This window comes from Nerophis lumbriciformis, linkage group LG24 (assembly GCF_033978685.3).
Source record: "Nerophis lumbriciformis linkage group LG24, RoL_Nlum_v2.1, whole genome shotgun sequence".
Lineage (NCBI taxonomy): Eukaryota > Metazoa > Chordata > Actinopteri > Syngnathiformes > Syngnathidae > Nerophis > Nerophis lumbriciformis.
Window position 1 is genome coordinate 35,560,110 of NC_084571.2, and position 18,560 is coordinate 35,578,669.

The window sequence follows — 18,560 nt, forward strand, 5'->3', positions numbered from 1 at the left end:
ATGGGTTGAAAAGGATTTGCAAATCATTGTATTCCATTTATATTTACAACTAACACAATTTCCCAACTCATATGGAAACGGGGTTTGTAATTTTCTTGTAATTAACTGTAAAGTTAAAGCATATAGTTGTAATTTTATTGTGATTAACTGTTAAATTACAACTGTAACGTTAAAGCATCTGGTTGTAATTGTATTGTAATCAACTGTTAAATTACAAGTGTAAATTTACGGCATATAGTTGTAATTGTATTATAATTAACTGTTAAACTACAACTGTAAAGTTACAGAATATGATTGTATTTTTATTGTAATTAACTGTAAAAAGTTATGGCAAATAGTTGTAATTTTCTTTTATTTAACTGTTAAATTAAAACTGTAAAGTTACAGCATATGGTTGTAATTTTATTATAGTTAACTGTAAAGTTACAGAATATTGTTGTAATTTTATTGTAATCAACTGTTAAATTACAACTGTAAAGTTACAGCATATGTTTGTAATTGTATTATAGTTAACTGTAAAGTTACAGAATATTGTTGTAATTTTATTGTAATCAACTGTTAAATTACAACTGTAAAGTTACAGCATATGGTTGTAATTTTATTATAATTAACTGTAAAGTTACAGAATATTGTTGTAATTTTATTGTAATCAACTGTTAAATTACAACTGTAAAGTTACAGCAGATAGTTGTAATTTTTTTGTGATCAACTGTTAAATTACAACTTTAAAGTTACAGAATATGGTTGTAATTTTATTGTAATTAACTGTTAAATTACAACTCTAAAGTTACGGCATCTGTTTGTAATTTTATTGTAATTAACTGTAAAAAGTTACGGCAAATAGTTGTAATTTTCTTTTATTTAACTGTTAAAATACAACTGTAAAGTTACAGCATATGGTTGTAATTTTATTATAGTTAACTGTAAAGTTACAGAATATTTTTGTAATTTTATTGTAATCAACTGTTAAATTACAACTGTAAAGTTACAGCATATGGTTGTAATTGTATTATAATAACTGTAAAGTTACAGAATATTGTTGTAATTTTATTGTAATCAACTGTTAAATTACAACTGTAAAGTTACAGCAGATAGTTGTAATTTTCTTGTAATTAACTGTTTAACTACAACTGTAAAGTTACAGAATATGATTGTAATTTTATTGTAATTAACTGTAAAAAGATACGGCAAATAGTTGTAATTTTATTTTATTTAACTGTTAAATTACAACTGTAAAGTAACAGCATATGGTTGTAATTGTATTATAGTTAACTGTAAAGTTACAGAATATTGTTGTAATTTTATTGTAATCAACTGTTAAATTACAACTGTAAAGTTACAGCATATAGTTGTAATTTTCTTGTAATTAACTGTTTAACTACAACTGTAAAGTTACAGAATATGATTGTAATTTTATTGTAATTAACTGTAAAAAGATACGGCAAATAGTTGTAATTTTATTTTATTTAACTGTTAAATTACAACTGTAAAGTAACAGCATATGGTTGTAATTGTATTATAGTTAACTGTAAAGTTACAGAATATTGTTGTAATTTTATTGTAATCAACTGTTAAATTACAACTGTAAAGTTACAGCATATAGTTGTAATTTTCTTGTAATTAACTGTTTAACTACAACTGTAAAGTTACAGAATATGATTGTAATTTTATTGTAATTAACTGTAAAAAGTTACAGCAAATAGTTGTAATTTTCTTTTATTTAACTGTTAAATTACAACTGTAAAGTTACAGGATATGGTTGTAATTGTATTATCGTTAACTGTAAAGTTACAGAATATTGTTGTAATTTTATTGTAATCAACTGTTAAATTACAACTGTAAAGTTACAGCAGATAGTTGTAATTTTTTTGTGATCAACTGTTAAATTACAACTTTAAAGTTACAGAATATGATTGTAATTTTATTGTAATTAACTGTAAAAAGTTACAGCAAATAGTTGTAATTTTCTTTTATTTAACTGTTAAATTACAACTGTAAAGTTACAGGATATGGTTGTAATTTTATTATCGTTAACTGTAAAGTTACAGAATATTGTTGTAATTTTATTGTAATCAACTGTTAAATTACAACTGTAAAGTTACAGCATATGGTTGTAATTTTATTATAATTAACTGTAAAGTTACAGAATATTTTTGTAATTTTATTGTAATCAACTGTTAAATTACAACTGTAAAGTTACAGAATATGGTTGTAATTTTATTGTAATTAACTGTAAAAAGTTACGGCAAATAGTTGTAATTTTCTTTCATTTAACTGTTGAATTACAACTGTAAAGTTACAGCATATGGTTGTAATTTTATTATAATTAACTGTAAAGTTACAGAATATTGTTGTAATTTTATTGTAATCAACTGTTAAATTACAACTTTAAAGTTACAGAATATGGTTGTAATTTTATTGTAATTAACTGTTAAATTACAACTGTAAAGTTACAGCATCTGGTTGTAATTTAATTGTATTTAACTGTAAAGTTACAGCATCTGTTTGTAATTTTATTGTAATTAACTATAAAGTTACAGCATATAGTTGTAATTTTCTTGCAATTAACTGTAAAGTTACAGAATATGGTTGTAATTTTCTTGTAAGTCACTGAAGTTACGGCATATAGTTGTCATTTTATTGTAATCAACTGTTAAATTAAAACTGTGAATTTACAACCAGTTGTAATTTTATTATAATTAACTGTAAAATTACAACTGTTTTAACTTAATTGTACTTGACTGAAAAAGATGACAGTAAATGTTGTGAAAGTCATGCAATATGTGAAGGTCAACACAAAATGTGCTATTTAACTATTAGCCAAGAATTCCTAAAAAGAAAAAAAACGACAAAACATCAAAGTCACAATACTATTAAATATTGTTTTCAACGTATTTGTTTTTTGTGGGGAAAAAACGATTCATTGTGGGGATTTTTTCTTGCAGCTTTCATGTTTGGCCACAAGAGGGCGTTGTTGTCTTTTTAAATGCAGTAACACTGCACATCTTTTTATTTTATTTTTGAATGCCAAATAAATTGTTTATTATGAATGACAATTAATGACATTTTCCCACAATACAAAGTGTGAGTACCTTTGGTGTCCTCTCTTAAAAAAAGCCAAAAAAAAAAATCGTCTTAATTGGACTTCATGACTCATCTCTTCCACCTTTCCCCCCTCCCTCTCCTGTAGTCCCTCTCTGCTCTGCGAGACCCTTTTTCAGGCACAAAAGCACCGCGAAGCTGCAGGAGAAGACAATAGTGTGGCCGGGAGGAGTGCAGTCACCATGGATGCTTAAAGCGGGAGAGTGTGCAGGTACATCGGTCCTTGAACGCATCTTCAACTTGGTGGTGCCGTGCACTTTTTTTTTTCTCCGTTGCTGTACTTTTTTCTTTTGAATGTTGCCCACCGAGATCTCAGCAGTGTGTTTCACCTCCAGGTAAGAAAACATCGTCATTTTGTTGCGTTTGCCTCAGTAATTACTAGAAATGGAAGAGTTTTTGATGTTATAAAAAGGTGCAAAATTGTAATATTGTCAACATTTCAAGCGAGTATTACGGTAACTTTGACACGTCTTGTTTTATTACCTTAATTACAGTAAATTGGGGGCTTGTATTTTTGTGATTTTTTTTCTTTCTCCAATTATATTGTTTTATTGCACATTAATGCATTTTTTTTTTTAACTTTGAAAGCTGAAATCTCTTGTGATAAATGGAGATAAAGTCATTATTAGTCCAATAGAGACAAAATATACATGTTTTGTTTTCTTTTTAAAATGAAATCTCTAGGTTTTGTAGTAAATTATGCGTTTTTATTATTACTTTTATTATTCATTACATTTTGTCACCGTGCAATCATCCACTTTTTTTATTTTATTTTATTTATTAATTGCTTTTAAAACTGAAGTTAACTGCAGTTTTGGAATAAAAAAAAAATGCCGAACGCGTCTTGGTTTTGTGTAATTAATTAATTATTCCCCCCCATCAAATGCGGACCGTTGCACTTTTTTGTGTGGTTTTTTTTATTTTTTTATTTTTACAAAATGTTTTGTATTCATGCAAGATTTATTCTTAAAATCTCCTGCAATTTTATTGGAAGTGACGTTTTTATTTTATTTTATTTATTTATTGCTTTTAGAACTGAAGTTAACTGCAGTTTTGGAATTAAAAAAAATGCCAAACACGTCTTAGTTTTGTGTAATTAATTCATCATTCTCCCCTGATCGTTGCACTTTTTTTGTGTATTTAATTGTTTTTATTTTTACAAAGTGTTTTGTATCCATGCAATATTTATTCTTAAACTTGAATCTCCTGTAGTTTTATTGGAAGTGACGTGTTAAATGTTTTTTTTCTTCTTCTAATTAGCATTATTATTATTGTCTCCATGCAAATGATAAATATTAATATATTCCATCCCCCTGTTAGGGGAAAAAAAAAATCTGATTATAGGCTTGAATTTACATAATTCATTTATTTTATTGTTTCATTATCGTCATGGCAAATCATCAACCAATATTTAGCAAATAAATGACAATCTACAATTGGATTACGGGCCTAAAGTATGACGCTGTTTTATCCCATTCATTCCAGGCATATTTAGAAAATACGCACAATTTAATGTAAAGAAAAATATTTAATATTTGTGAAAAATTAGATTAAGGCGGGATTTTTCTTTCTTTCTTTTTTTTTTTTTCCAAATAATTATTCATCATATTATTCTAAGCTTAAAAAATGCATGATTCGATTACTTCTCACATCGAATTAACATTGTGCATGTATTTATTAATATTATTTGATAATAATGTAACCATAAATTAATATTTAATCATTTTAATACCCACATTTGGACGTGATTACTGTTTAATTAGGCACATTTGCAGTAATGATTTTTTTTATTTTAATATTTGCACGTCAAATGCATGTGTGTGTGTGTGTGTGTGTGTGTGTGTGTGTGCGTGTGTGTGTTTGCAGCGAGCACACTGAGGCGAGAAAAGAAGGCATGAAAACGGAGGAGAGTCCACAGTCGTGTCTGCAGCAGCCTCCATCTTCCACACCTTTTGTTGGTCAGTACCCAAAATAATGTTTTTAACCAGCAGGAAAAAAAAAAAAAAACATATCAATCAAGTAGAATTTCAACAGCAAAATCTAGTGAAGGGGGAGGCCTGTGCGATAAAGGCCTTTATTCAACAATGCCGTTAAAATTGCGTTTGTGCAAAAAAATAAATAAAAAAAGCCTATTAAATGTTATCATAGTAAATTTCTTCAGGTATATTTCATCACATTTTGGCTGCACAAAACGACTTATGATTGAAATTTAACATATTTAGCCTTTATAAACATAATCATGTTCAAATTCAAGAGGTGTTATCTTTTTTTAAATTAGTGCATCATTCTTGGCATATAACACTTAAAAACTTTAGCATATCACTTTGTGGAATTAAAATGATGGATTAAGCAAAAAAAAATCCAACAAAGTGCTAATGTGATTCAGTTTAGGAGACTGTTCAAACTACAAGTACACAGAACAAGAATTATGATGAACATCGTCAACCCTTTTTTAATTTTTTTAAATAAATATTATTTATGTATTTAATATTTGTTTACTTACTATGATATATTTATTTATTTATTCACTGTTCTGTTACAGAGAAGAAGGAAATGGGATAAAATTGCCATGGTATGAAAATGGGTAAATTAAATAAACTCTGCTTCTTCCTGCTCCTTTTCGGACGTGCTGTAATGAAACAACTGGAAATATGTGATGCATGACATTGTATCGTATGCATGTTCCAAATAAACAAACCGAACTGTAATATTTAATTAAAAAAAAAAAATATTGTAAACAACAACAAAAATCCTTGTAAATACATAAACATAAATATGAGGTGTTTATCACTCTTAATATTGTTACTTATTTATAAGGAAACTATAAAAAAAAATAAAAAAATAAACGATTATCCTAAATACACTAAATTATAAACATACGTTGCTGAGAGGTGCATATAATAACTGTAAGAATAACAATATTGTTCAAATATTCATATTTTGAGCTTAAATACACCATAATATAAACATGCATGCCACAGAGAGGTGCATGTAAGAATAACAATATTGTTAAAATGCTCATATTGTGAACTTAAATATGCCACAATATAAACATGTTGATGCATATAGAACTATAAAATGTACATGAGTTTAAAAACACCACAAAATAAACATGTTGGTGCATATATAACTATATAAAATGTACATGAGTTTAAATACACGAAAATAAAAACATGCATGTCACTGAAAGGGGCATATAACAACCATAATCAAACAATATTGTTAAAATATTCACGTTGTGAGCTTAAATACACCAAAATATAAACATGTTGGTGCATATATAACTATAACATGCACATGAGTATAAATACATCAAGATATAAACACACGTCACTGCATACAGTCACATGATATCGTAATAAACATGTCACATAATATAATAAACAAAACAAATCAAATCAAAGCAACTTTATTTATAAAGCACATTTAAAATTTACCACAGGGGTAGCCAAAGTGCTGTACAATGGGCAGGTTAAAAGATAATAAGAGAACCGAACAAACACAACACAACACAAACAGAGCACGTTAAAAAAAAAACAGTCACATAATATCATAATAAACAGTCACATGATAATATAAACATGTCACATAATATCATAATAAACAGTACCATAATAATATAATAAACATGTCACATAATATCATAATAAACAGTACCATAATAATATAATAAACATGTAACATAATATCATAATAAACAGTCAAATGATAATATAAACATGTCTCACAATATCATAATAAACAGTCACATAATAATATAAACAAGGCACATAATATAATAAACAGTCACATAATATCATAATAAACAGTCACATAATATAATAAACAGTCACATAATATAATAAACAGTCACGTAATATAATACACAGTCGCATAATATCATAATAAACAGTCACATAATGATATAATACACAGTCACATAGTATCATAATAAACAGTCACATAATAAAATAGTCACATAATATCATAAACAGTCACATAATATAATAAACAGTCACATAATATCATAATAAACAGTCACATAATATCATAATAAACTGTCACATAATAATATAATAAACAGTCACATAATATCATAAACAGTCACATAATATAATAAACAGTCACATAATATCATAATAAACAGTCACATAATATCATAATAAACAGTCACATAATAATATAATAAACAGTCACATAATATCATAAACAGTCACATAATAAAATCATAATAAACAGTCACATAATATCATAATAAACAGTCACATAGTACCATAAACAGTCACATAATAATATAATAAACAGTCATATAATATCATAAACAGTCACATAATAAAATCATAATAAACAGTCACATAATATCATAATAAACAGTCAATAGTACCATAAACAGTCACATAATAATATAATAAACAGTCACATAATATCATAAACAGTCACATAATAAAATCATAATAAACAGTCACATAGTATCATAAACAGTCACATAATAATATAATAAACAGTCACATAATATCATAAACAGTCACATAATAAAATCATAATAAACAGTCACATAATAGTATCATAATAAACATGTCACATAATATCATAATAAACAGTCACATAATAATATCATAATAAACAGTCACATATTAGTATCATAATAAACATGTTACATAATAATATCATAATAAACATTCACATAATAGTATCATAATAAACAGTCACATAATGATATCACAATAAACAGTCACATAACATCATAAAAAACATTCACATAATAGTATCATAATAAACAGTCACATAATATCACAATAAACAGTTACATAATAATATCATAAAAAACAGTCACATAATAATATCACAATAAACGGTCACATAATATAATAAACAGTCACATAATATCACAATAAACAGTCACATAATATAATAAACAGTCACATAATATCATAATAAACAGTCACATAATATCATAATAAACAGTCACATAATATCATAAACAGTCACATAATAAACATGTCACATAATAGTATCATAATAAACATGTCACATAATATCATAATAAACAGTCATATAATAATATCTTAATAAACAGTCACATATTAGTATCATAATAAACATGTTACATAATAATATCATGATAAACATTCACATAATAGTATCATAATAAACAGTCACATAATAATATCACAATAAACAGTTACATAATATCATAATAAACATTCACATAATAGTATCATAATAAACATTCACATAATAGTATCATAATAAACAGTCACATAATATCACAATAAACAGCTACATAATAATATCATAATAAACAGTCACATAATAATATCACAATAAACGGTCACATAATATAATAAACAGTCACATAATATCACAATAAACAGTCACATAATATCATAAACAGTCACATAATATAATAAACATTCACATAATATCATAATAAACAGTCACATAATATCATAATAAACAGTCACATAATATCATAATAAACATGTCACATAATATCATAATAAATAGTCACATAATAATATAATAAACAGTCACATAATATCATAATAAACAGTCACATAATATCATAAACAGTCACATAATATCATAATAAACAGTCACATAATATCATAAACAGTCACATAATAAAATCATAATAAACATGTCACATAATATCATAGTAAACAGTCATATAATAATATCTTAATAAACAGTCACATAATACCACAATAAACAGTCACATAATATCATAAACAGTCACATAATATAATAAACAGTCACATAATAATATAATAAATAGTCACATAATATCATAAACAGTCACATAATAAAATCATAATAAACAGTCACATAATATCATAAACAGTCACATAATAATATAATAAATAGTCACATAATATCATAAACAGTCACATAATAAAATCATAATAAACAGTCACATAATAGTATCATAATAAACATGTCACATAATATCATAATAAACAGTCACATAATAATATCATAATAAACAGTCACATATTAGTATCATAATAAACATGTTACATAATAATATCATAATAAACATTCACATAATAGTATCATAATAAACATGTCACATAATATCATAATAAACAGTCACATAATAATATCATAATAAACAGTCACATATTAGTATCATAATAAACATGTTACATAATAATATCATAATAAACATTCACATAATAGTATCATAATAAACAGTCACATAATAATATCATAATAAACAGTCACATATTAGTATCATAATAAACATGTTACATAATAATATCATAATAAACAGTCACATAATAATATCACAATAAACAGTCACATAATAATATCATAATAAACAGTCACATAATAATATCACAATAAACGGTCACATAATATAATAAACAGTCACATAATATCACAATAAACAGTCACATAATATAATAAACAGTCACATTATATCATAATAAACAGTCACATAATATCATAATAGACAGTCACATAATATCATAAACAGTCACATAATATCATAATAAACAGTCACATAATATCATAATAAACAGTCACATAATAATATAATAAACAGTCACATAATATCATAAACAGTCACATAATAAAATCATAATAAACATGTCACATAATATCATAATAAACAGTCATATAATAATATCTTAATAAACAGTCACATAATAATATCACAATAAACGGTCACATAATATAATAAACAGTCACATAATATCATAATAAACAGTCACATAATATCATAATAAACAGTCACATAGTATCATAAACAGTCACATAATATAATAAATAGTCACATAATATCATAATAAACAGTCGCATAATATCATAATAAACAGTCACATAATATCATAATAAACAGTCACATAATATCATAATAAACAGTCACATAATATCATAAACAGTCACATAATAAAATCATAATAAACATGTCACATAATATCATAATAAACAGTCATATAATAATATCTTAATAAACAGTCACATAATACCACAATAAACAGTCACATAATATCATAAACAGTCACATAATATCATAAACAGTCACATAATAATATAATAAATAGTCACATAATATCATAAACAGTCACATAATAAAATCATAATAAACAGTCACATAGTATCATAAACAGTCACATAATAATATAATAAACAGTCACATAATATCATAAACAGTCACATAATAAAATCATAATAAACAGTCACATAATAGTATCATAATAAACATGTCACATAATATCATAATAAACAGTCACATAATAATATCATAATAAACAGTCACATATTAGTATCATAATAAACATGTTACATAATAATATCATAATAAACATTCACATAATAGTATCATAATAAACAGTCACATAATAATATCATAATAAACAGTCACATATTAGTATCATAATAAACATGTTGCATAATAATATCATAATAAACATTCACATAATAGTATCATAATAAACAGTCACATAATGATTTCACATTAAACAGTCACATATTATCATAATAAACATTCACATAATAGTATCATAATAAACAGTCACATAATAATATCACAATAAACAGTCACATAATAATATCATAATAAACAGTCACATAATAATATCACAATAAACGGTCACATAATATAATAAACAGTCACATAATATAATAAACAGTCACATAATATCATAATAAACAGTCACATAATATCATAATAGACAGTCACATAATATCATAAACAGTCACATAATAATATAATAAACAGTCACATAATATCATAAACAGTCACATAATAATATCATAATAAACAGTCACATATTAGTATCATAATAAACATGTTACATAATAATATCATAATAAACATTCACATAATAGTATCATAATAAACAGTCACATAATAATATCATAATAAACAGTCACATATTAGTATCATAATAAACATGTTACATAATAATATCATAATAAACATTCACATAATAGTATCATAATAAACAGTCACATAATGATTTCACATTAAACAGTCACATATTATCATAATAAACATTCACATAATAGTATCATAATAAACAGTCACATAATAATATCACAATAAACAGTCACATAATAATATCATAATAAACAGTCACATAATAATATCACAATAAACGGTCACATAATATAATAAACAGTCACATAATATCATAAACAGTCACATAATAATATAATAAACAGTCACATAATATCATAAACAGTCACATAATAAAATCATAATAAACAGTCACATAATATCACAATAAACAGTCACATAATATAATAAACAGTCACATTATATCATAATAAACAGTCACATAATATCATAATAGACAGTCACATAATATCATAAACAGTCACATAATAATATAATAAACAGTCACATAATATCATAAACAGTCACATAATAAAATCATAATAAACATGTCACATAATATCATAATGAACAGTCATATAATAATATATTAATAAACAGTCACATAATAATATCACAATAAACGGTCACATAATATAATAAACAGTCACATAATATCATAATAAACAGTCACATAATATCATAATAAACAGTCACATAGTATCATAAACAGTCACATAATATAATAAATAGTCACATAATATCATAATAAACAGTCGCATAATATCATAAACAGTCACATAATATAATAAACAGTCACATAATATCATAAACAGTCACATAATATAATAAACAGTCACATAATATCATAATATACAGTCACATAATATCGTAATAAACAGTCACATAATATCATAAACAGTCACATAATAATATAATAAATAGTCACATAATATCATAAACAGTCACATAATAAAATCATAATAAACAGTCACATAATAGTATCATAATAAACATGTCACATAATATCATAATAAATAGTCACATAATAATATCATAATAAACAGTCACATATTAGTATCATAATAAACATGTTACATAATAATATCATAATAAACATTCACATAATAGTATCATAATAAACAGTCACATAATGATTTCACATTAAACAGTCACATAATATCATAATAAACATTCACATAATAGTATCATAATAAACAGTCACATAATAATATCACAATAAACAGTCACATAATAATATCATAATAAACAGTCACATAATAATATCACAATAAACGGTCACATAATATAATAAACAGTCACATAATATCACAATAAACAGTCACATAATATAATAAACAGTCACATAATATCACAATAAACAGTCACATAATATAATAAACAGTCACATAATATCATAATAAACAGTCACATAATATCATAATAGACAGTCACATAATATCATAATAAACAGTCACATAATATCATAATAAACAGTCACATAATATCATAATAAACAGTCACATATTATCACAAACAGTCACATAATAATATAATAAACAGTCACATAATAAAATCATAATAAACAGTCACATAATAGTATAATAACAAACATGTCACATAATATCATAATAAACAGTCACATAATAATATCATAATAAACAGTCACATATTAGTATCATAATAAACATGTTACATAATAATATCATAATAAACATTCACATAATAGTATCATAATAAACAGTCACATAATAATATCACAATAAACATTCACATAATAGTATCATAATAAACAGTCGCATACCTACTCAGTGGCCTAGTGGTTAGAGTGTCCGCCCTGAGATCGGTAGGTTGTGAGTTCAAACCCCGGCCGAGTCATACCAAAGACTATATAAATGGGACCCATTACCTCCCTGCTTGGCACTCAGCATCAAGGGTTGGAATTGGGGGTTAAATCACCAAAAATGATTCCCGGGCGCGGCACCGCTGCTGCCCACTGCTCCCCTCACCTCCCAGGGGGTGAACAAGGGAATGGGTCAAATGCAGACGACAAATTTCACCACACCTAGTGTGTGTGTGACAATAAAGTTAAAAGTTAAAGTACCAATGATTGTCACACACACACTAGGTGTGGCGAGATTATTCTCTGCATTTGACCCATCACCCTTGATCACCCCCTGGGAGGTGAGGGGAGCAGTGGGCAGCAGCAGTGGCCGCGCCCGGGAATCATTTTGGTGATTTAACCCCCAATTCCAACCCTTGATGCTGAGTGCCAAGCAGGGAGGTAATGGGTCCCATTTTTTACAGTCTTTGGTATGACTCGGCCGGGGTTTGAACTCACAACCTACCGATCTCAGGGCGGACACTCTAACCACTAGGCCACTGAGTAGGTTTGGTACTTTAACTTTAACTTATAATATCACAATAAACAGCTACATAATAATATCATAATAAACAGTCACATAATAATATCACAATAAACGGTCACATAATATAATAAACAGTCACATAATATCATAATAAACAGTCACATAATATCATAATAAACAGTCACATAATATCATAAACAGTCACATAATAATATAATAAACAGTCACATAATATCATAAACAGTCACATAATATCATAATAAACAGTCACATAATATCATAATAAACAGTCACATAATATCATAATAAACAGTCACATAATATCATAAACAGTCACATAATAATATAATAAACAGTCACATAATATCATAAACAGTCACATAATAAAATCATAATAAACATGTCACATAATATCATAATAAAGAGTCATATAATAATATCTTAATAAACAGTTACATAATAATATCACAATAAATGGTCACAAAATATAATAAACAGTGACATAATATCACAATAAACAGTCACATAATATCACAATAAACAGTCACATAATATCATAATAAACAGTCACATAATATCATAATAAATAGTCACATAATAATATCACAATAAACAGTCACATAATATCATAATAAACAGTCACATAATATCATAATAAATAGTCACATAATAATATCACAATAAACAGTCACATAATATCATAATAAACAGTCACATAATATAATAAACAGTCACATAATATCATAATAAACAGTCACATAATATCATAATAAATAGTCACATAATAATATAATAAACAGTCACATAATATCATAATAAACAGTCACATAATATCATAATAAATAGTCACATAATAATATCACAATAAACAGTCACATAATATCATAATAAACAGTCACATAATATCATAATAAATAGTCACATAATAATATAATAAACAGTCACATAATATCATAATAAACAGTCACATAATATAATAAACAGTCACATAATATCATAATAAATAGTCACATAATAATATAATAAACAGTCACATAATATCATAATAAACAGTCACATAATATCATAATAAACAGTCACATATTATCATAATAAATAGTCACATAATAATATAATAAACAGTCACATAATATCATAATAAACAGTCACATAATATCATAAACAGTCACATAATAATATAATAAACAGTCACATAATATCATAAACAGTCACATAATAAAATCATAACAAACATGTCACATAATATCATAATAAACAGTCATATAATAATATCTTAATAAACAGTCACATATTAGTATCATAATAAACATGTTACATAATAATATCATAATAAACATTCACATAATAGTATCATAATAAACAGTCACATAATAATATCACAATAAACAGTCACATAATGATATCATAATAAACAGTCACATAATAATATCATAATAAACAGTCACATAATAATATAATAATAAACATGTCATATGAGGAAAGTTTACTTATATAGCTTCTACTGTGATCTTAAATGCAGCAAAACACAAACATTATGATTATGATTATGATAAAGTTGAATTACAAGCAAATATTAGACCTGCATCTTCACATAATCCAATGGTGCAGGTGTGCCTAATGTAGTGTCCTGCAGAAAGTCAAACGACCCTCCTCACCCTCCTCATCCCCCCCCCCCCCCTCAGGTCCAGAGTACCCGGGTGGCGGTGCAGGAGACGTGTGCGCAGAAGTGTGCGCAGGCTGCGACTCTCCCATCGCCGACCGCTTCCTGCTGCGCGTCAACGAGCGCTCGTGGCATGAGACGTGCGTCAAGTGTACCGTCTGCATGAGTGCTCTCACCGGGACTTGCTACTGCCGGGACCGCCTGCTCTACTGCAAGCCCGACTATGAGAAGTAAGAAGAACGTCCTTGTTCCTCCACAGTTACACACTAGTAGAACAAGCCCGACTATGACAAGTAAGAACGTCCTTGTTCCTCCACAGTTACACACTAGTAGAACAAGCCCGACTATGACAAGTAAGGACGTCCTTGTTCCTCCACAGTTACACACTAGTAGAACAAGCCCGACTATGACAAGTAAGAAGAACGTCCTTGTTCCTCCACAGTTACACACTAGTATAACAAGCCCGACTATGAGAAGTAAGAAGAACGTCCTTGTTCCTCCACAGTTACACACTAGTAGAACAACTACTGCAAGCCCGACTATGAGAAGTAAGGACGTCCTTGTTCCTCCACAGTTACACACTAGTATAACAAGCCCGACTATGACAAGTAAGGACGTCCTTGTTCCTCCACAGTTACACACTAGTATAACAACTACTGCAAGCCCGACTATGACAAGTAAGGACGTCCTTGTTCCTCCACAGTTACACACTAGTAGAACAAGCCCGACTATGACAAGTAAGGACGTCCTTGTTCCTCCACAGTTACACACTAGTATAACAAGCCCGACTATGACAAGTAAGGACGTCCTTGTTCCTCCACAGTTACACACTAGTATAACAACTACTGCAAACCCGACTATGACAAGTAAGGACGTCCTTGTTCCTCCACAGTTACACACTAGTATAACAACTACTGCAAGCCCGACTATGACAAGTAAGGACGTCCTTGTTCCTCCACAGTTACACACTAGTATAACAACTACTGCAAGCCCGACTATGACAAGTAAGAACGTCCTTGTTCCTCCACAGTTACACACTAGTATAACAACTACTGCAAGCCCGACTATGACAAGTAAGAACGTCCTTGTTCCTCCACAGTTACACACTAGTATAACAACTAAAGCAAGCCCGACTATGACAAGTAAGAACGTCCTTGTTTCTCCACAGTTACACACTAGTATAACAAGCCCGACTATGACAAGTAAGGACGTCCTTGTTCCTCCACAGTTACACACTAGTATAACAACTACTGCAAGCCCGACTATGACAAGTAAGAACGTCCTTGTTCCTCCACAGTTACACACTAGTATAACAACTAAAGCAAGCCCGACTATGACAAGTAAGGACGTCCTTGTTCCTCCACAGTTACACACTAGTATAACAACTACTGCAAGCCCGACTATGACAAGTAAGAACGTCCTTGTTCCTCCACAGTTACACACTAGTATAACAACTACTGCAAGCCCGACTATGACAAGTAAGAACGTCCTTGTTCCTCCACAGTTACACACTAGTATAACAAGCCCGACTATGACAAGTAAGAACGTCCTTGTTCCTCCACAGTTACACACTAGTATAACAACTACTGCAAGCCCGACTATGACAAGTAAGGATGTCCTTGTTCCTCCACAGTTACACACTAGTATAACAAGCCCGACTATGACAAGTAAGAACGTCCTTGTTCCTCCACAGTTACACACTAGTATAACAACTACTGCAAGCCCGACTATGACAAGTAAGGACGTCCTTGTTCCTCCACAGTTACACACTAGTATAACAAGCCCGACTATGACAAGTAAGAACGTCCTTGTTCCTCCACAGTTACACACTAGTATAACAACTAGTGCAAGCCCGACTATGACAAGTAAGGACGTCCTTGTTCCTCCACAGTTACACACTAGTATAACAACTACTGCAAGCCCGACTATGACAAGTAAGGACGTCCTTGTTCCTCCACAGTTACACACTAGTATAACAACTACTGCAAGCCCGACTATGACAAGTAAGAACGTCCTTGTTCCTCCACAGTTACACACTAGTATAACAACTACTGCAAGCCCGACTATGACAAGTAAGGACGTCCTTGTTCCTCCACAGTTACACACTAGTATAACAATTACTGCAAGCCCGACTATGACAAGTAAGAACGTCCTTGTTCCTCCACAGTTACACACTAGTATAACAACTAAAGCAAGCCCGACTATGACAAGTAAGAACGTCCTTGTTTCTCCACAGTTACACACTAGTATAACAAGCCCGACTATGACAAGTAAGGACGTCCTTGTTCCTCCACAGTTACACACTAGTATAACAACTACTGCAAGCCCGACTATGACAAGTAAGAACGTCCTTGTTCCTCCACAGTTACACACTAGTATAACAACTAAAGCAAGCCCGACTATGACAAGTAAGAACGTCCTTGTTTCTCCACAGTTACACACTAGTATAACAAGCCCGACTATGACAAGTAAGGACGTCCTTGTTCCTCCACAGTTACACACTAGTATAACAACTACTGCAAGCCCGACTATGACAAGTAAGGACGTCCTTGTTCCTCCACAGTTACACACTAGTATAACAAGCCCGACTATGACAAGTAAGGACGTCCTTGTTCCTCCACAGTTACACACTAGTATAACAACTACTGCAAGCCCGACTATGACAAGTAAGAAGAACGTCCTTGTTCCTCCACAGTTACACACTAGTATAACAAGCCCGACTATGACAAGTAAGAACGTCCTTGTTCCTCCACAGTTACACACTAGTATAACAACTACTGCAAGCCCGACTATGACAAGTAAGGACGTCCTTGTTCCTCCACAGTTACACACTAGTATAACAACTACTGCAAGCCCGACTATGAGAAGTAAGAACGTCCTTGTTCCTCCACAGTTACACACTAGTATAACAAGCCCGACTATGACAAGTAAGGACGTCCTTGTTCCTCCACAGTTACACACTAGTATAACAAGCCCGACTATGACAAGTAAGAACGTCCTTGTTCCTCCACAGTTACACACTAGTATAACAACTACTGCAAGCCCGACTATGACAAGTAAGGACGTCCTTGTTCCTCCACAGTTACACACTAGTATAACAACTACTGCAAGCCCGACTATGACAAGTAAGGACGTCCTTGTTCCTCCACAGTTACACACTAGTATAACAAGCCCGACTATGACAAGTAAGGACGTCCTTGTTCCTCCACAGTTACACACTAGTATAACAAGCCCGACTATGAGAAGTAAGGACGTCCTTGTTCCTCCACAGTTACACACTAGTATAACAACTACTACAAGCCCGACTATGACAAGTAAGGACGTCCTTGTTCCTCCACAGTTACACACTAGTATAACAACTACTGCAAGCCCGACTATGACAAGTAAGGACGTCCTTGTTCCTCCACAGTTACACACTAGTATAACAACTACTGCAAGCCCGACTATGAGAAGTAAGAAGAACGTCCTTGTTCCTCCACAGTTACACACTAGTATAACAACTACTACAAGCCCGACTATGACAAGTAAGGACGTCCTTGTTCCTCCACAGTTACACACTAGTATAACAACTACTGCAAGCCCGACTATGACAAGTAAGAACGTCCTTGTTCTTCCACAG

General features: G+C 29.3%; 1 protein-coding gene across 1 annotated transcript; it reads left to right on the forward strand.

Moving 5' to 3' along the window:
- The first annotated feature begins 3,304 nt into the window (after window positions 1–3,304).
- Window positions 3,305–15,217, forward strand: LOC140679804 (LIM homeobox transcription factor 1-alpha-like). Its single transcript, XM_072916013.1, has 3 exons — window positions 3,305–3,437; window positions 4,969–5,060; window positions 14,964–15,217. Exons 1-3 carry the CDS (start codon window positions 3,397–3,399, stop codon window positions 15,173–15,175), a joined length of 345 nt encoding a protein of 114 aa, XP_072772114.1. The 5' UTR covers window positions 3,305–3,396; the 3' UTR covers window positions 15,176–15,217.
- Window positions 15,218–18,560: the final 3,343 nt, after the last annotated feature.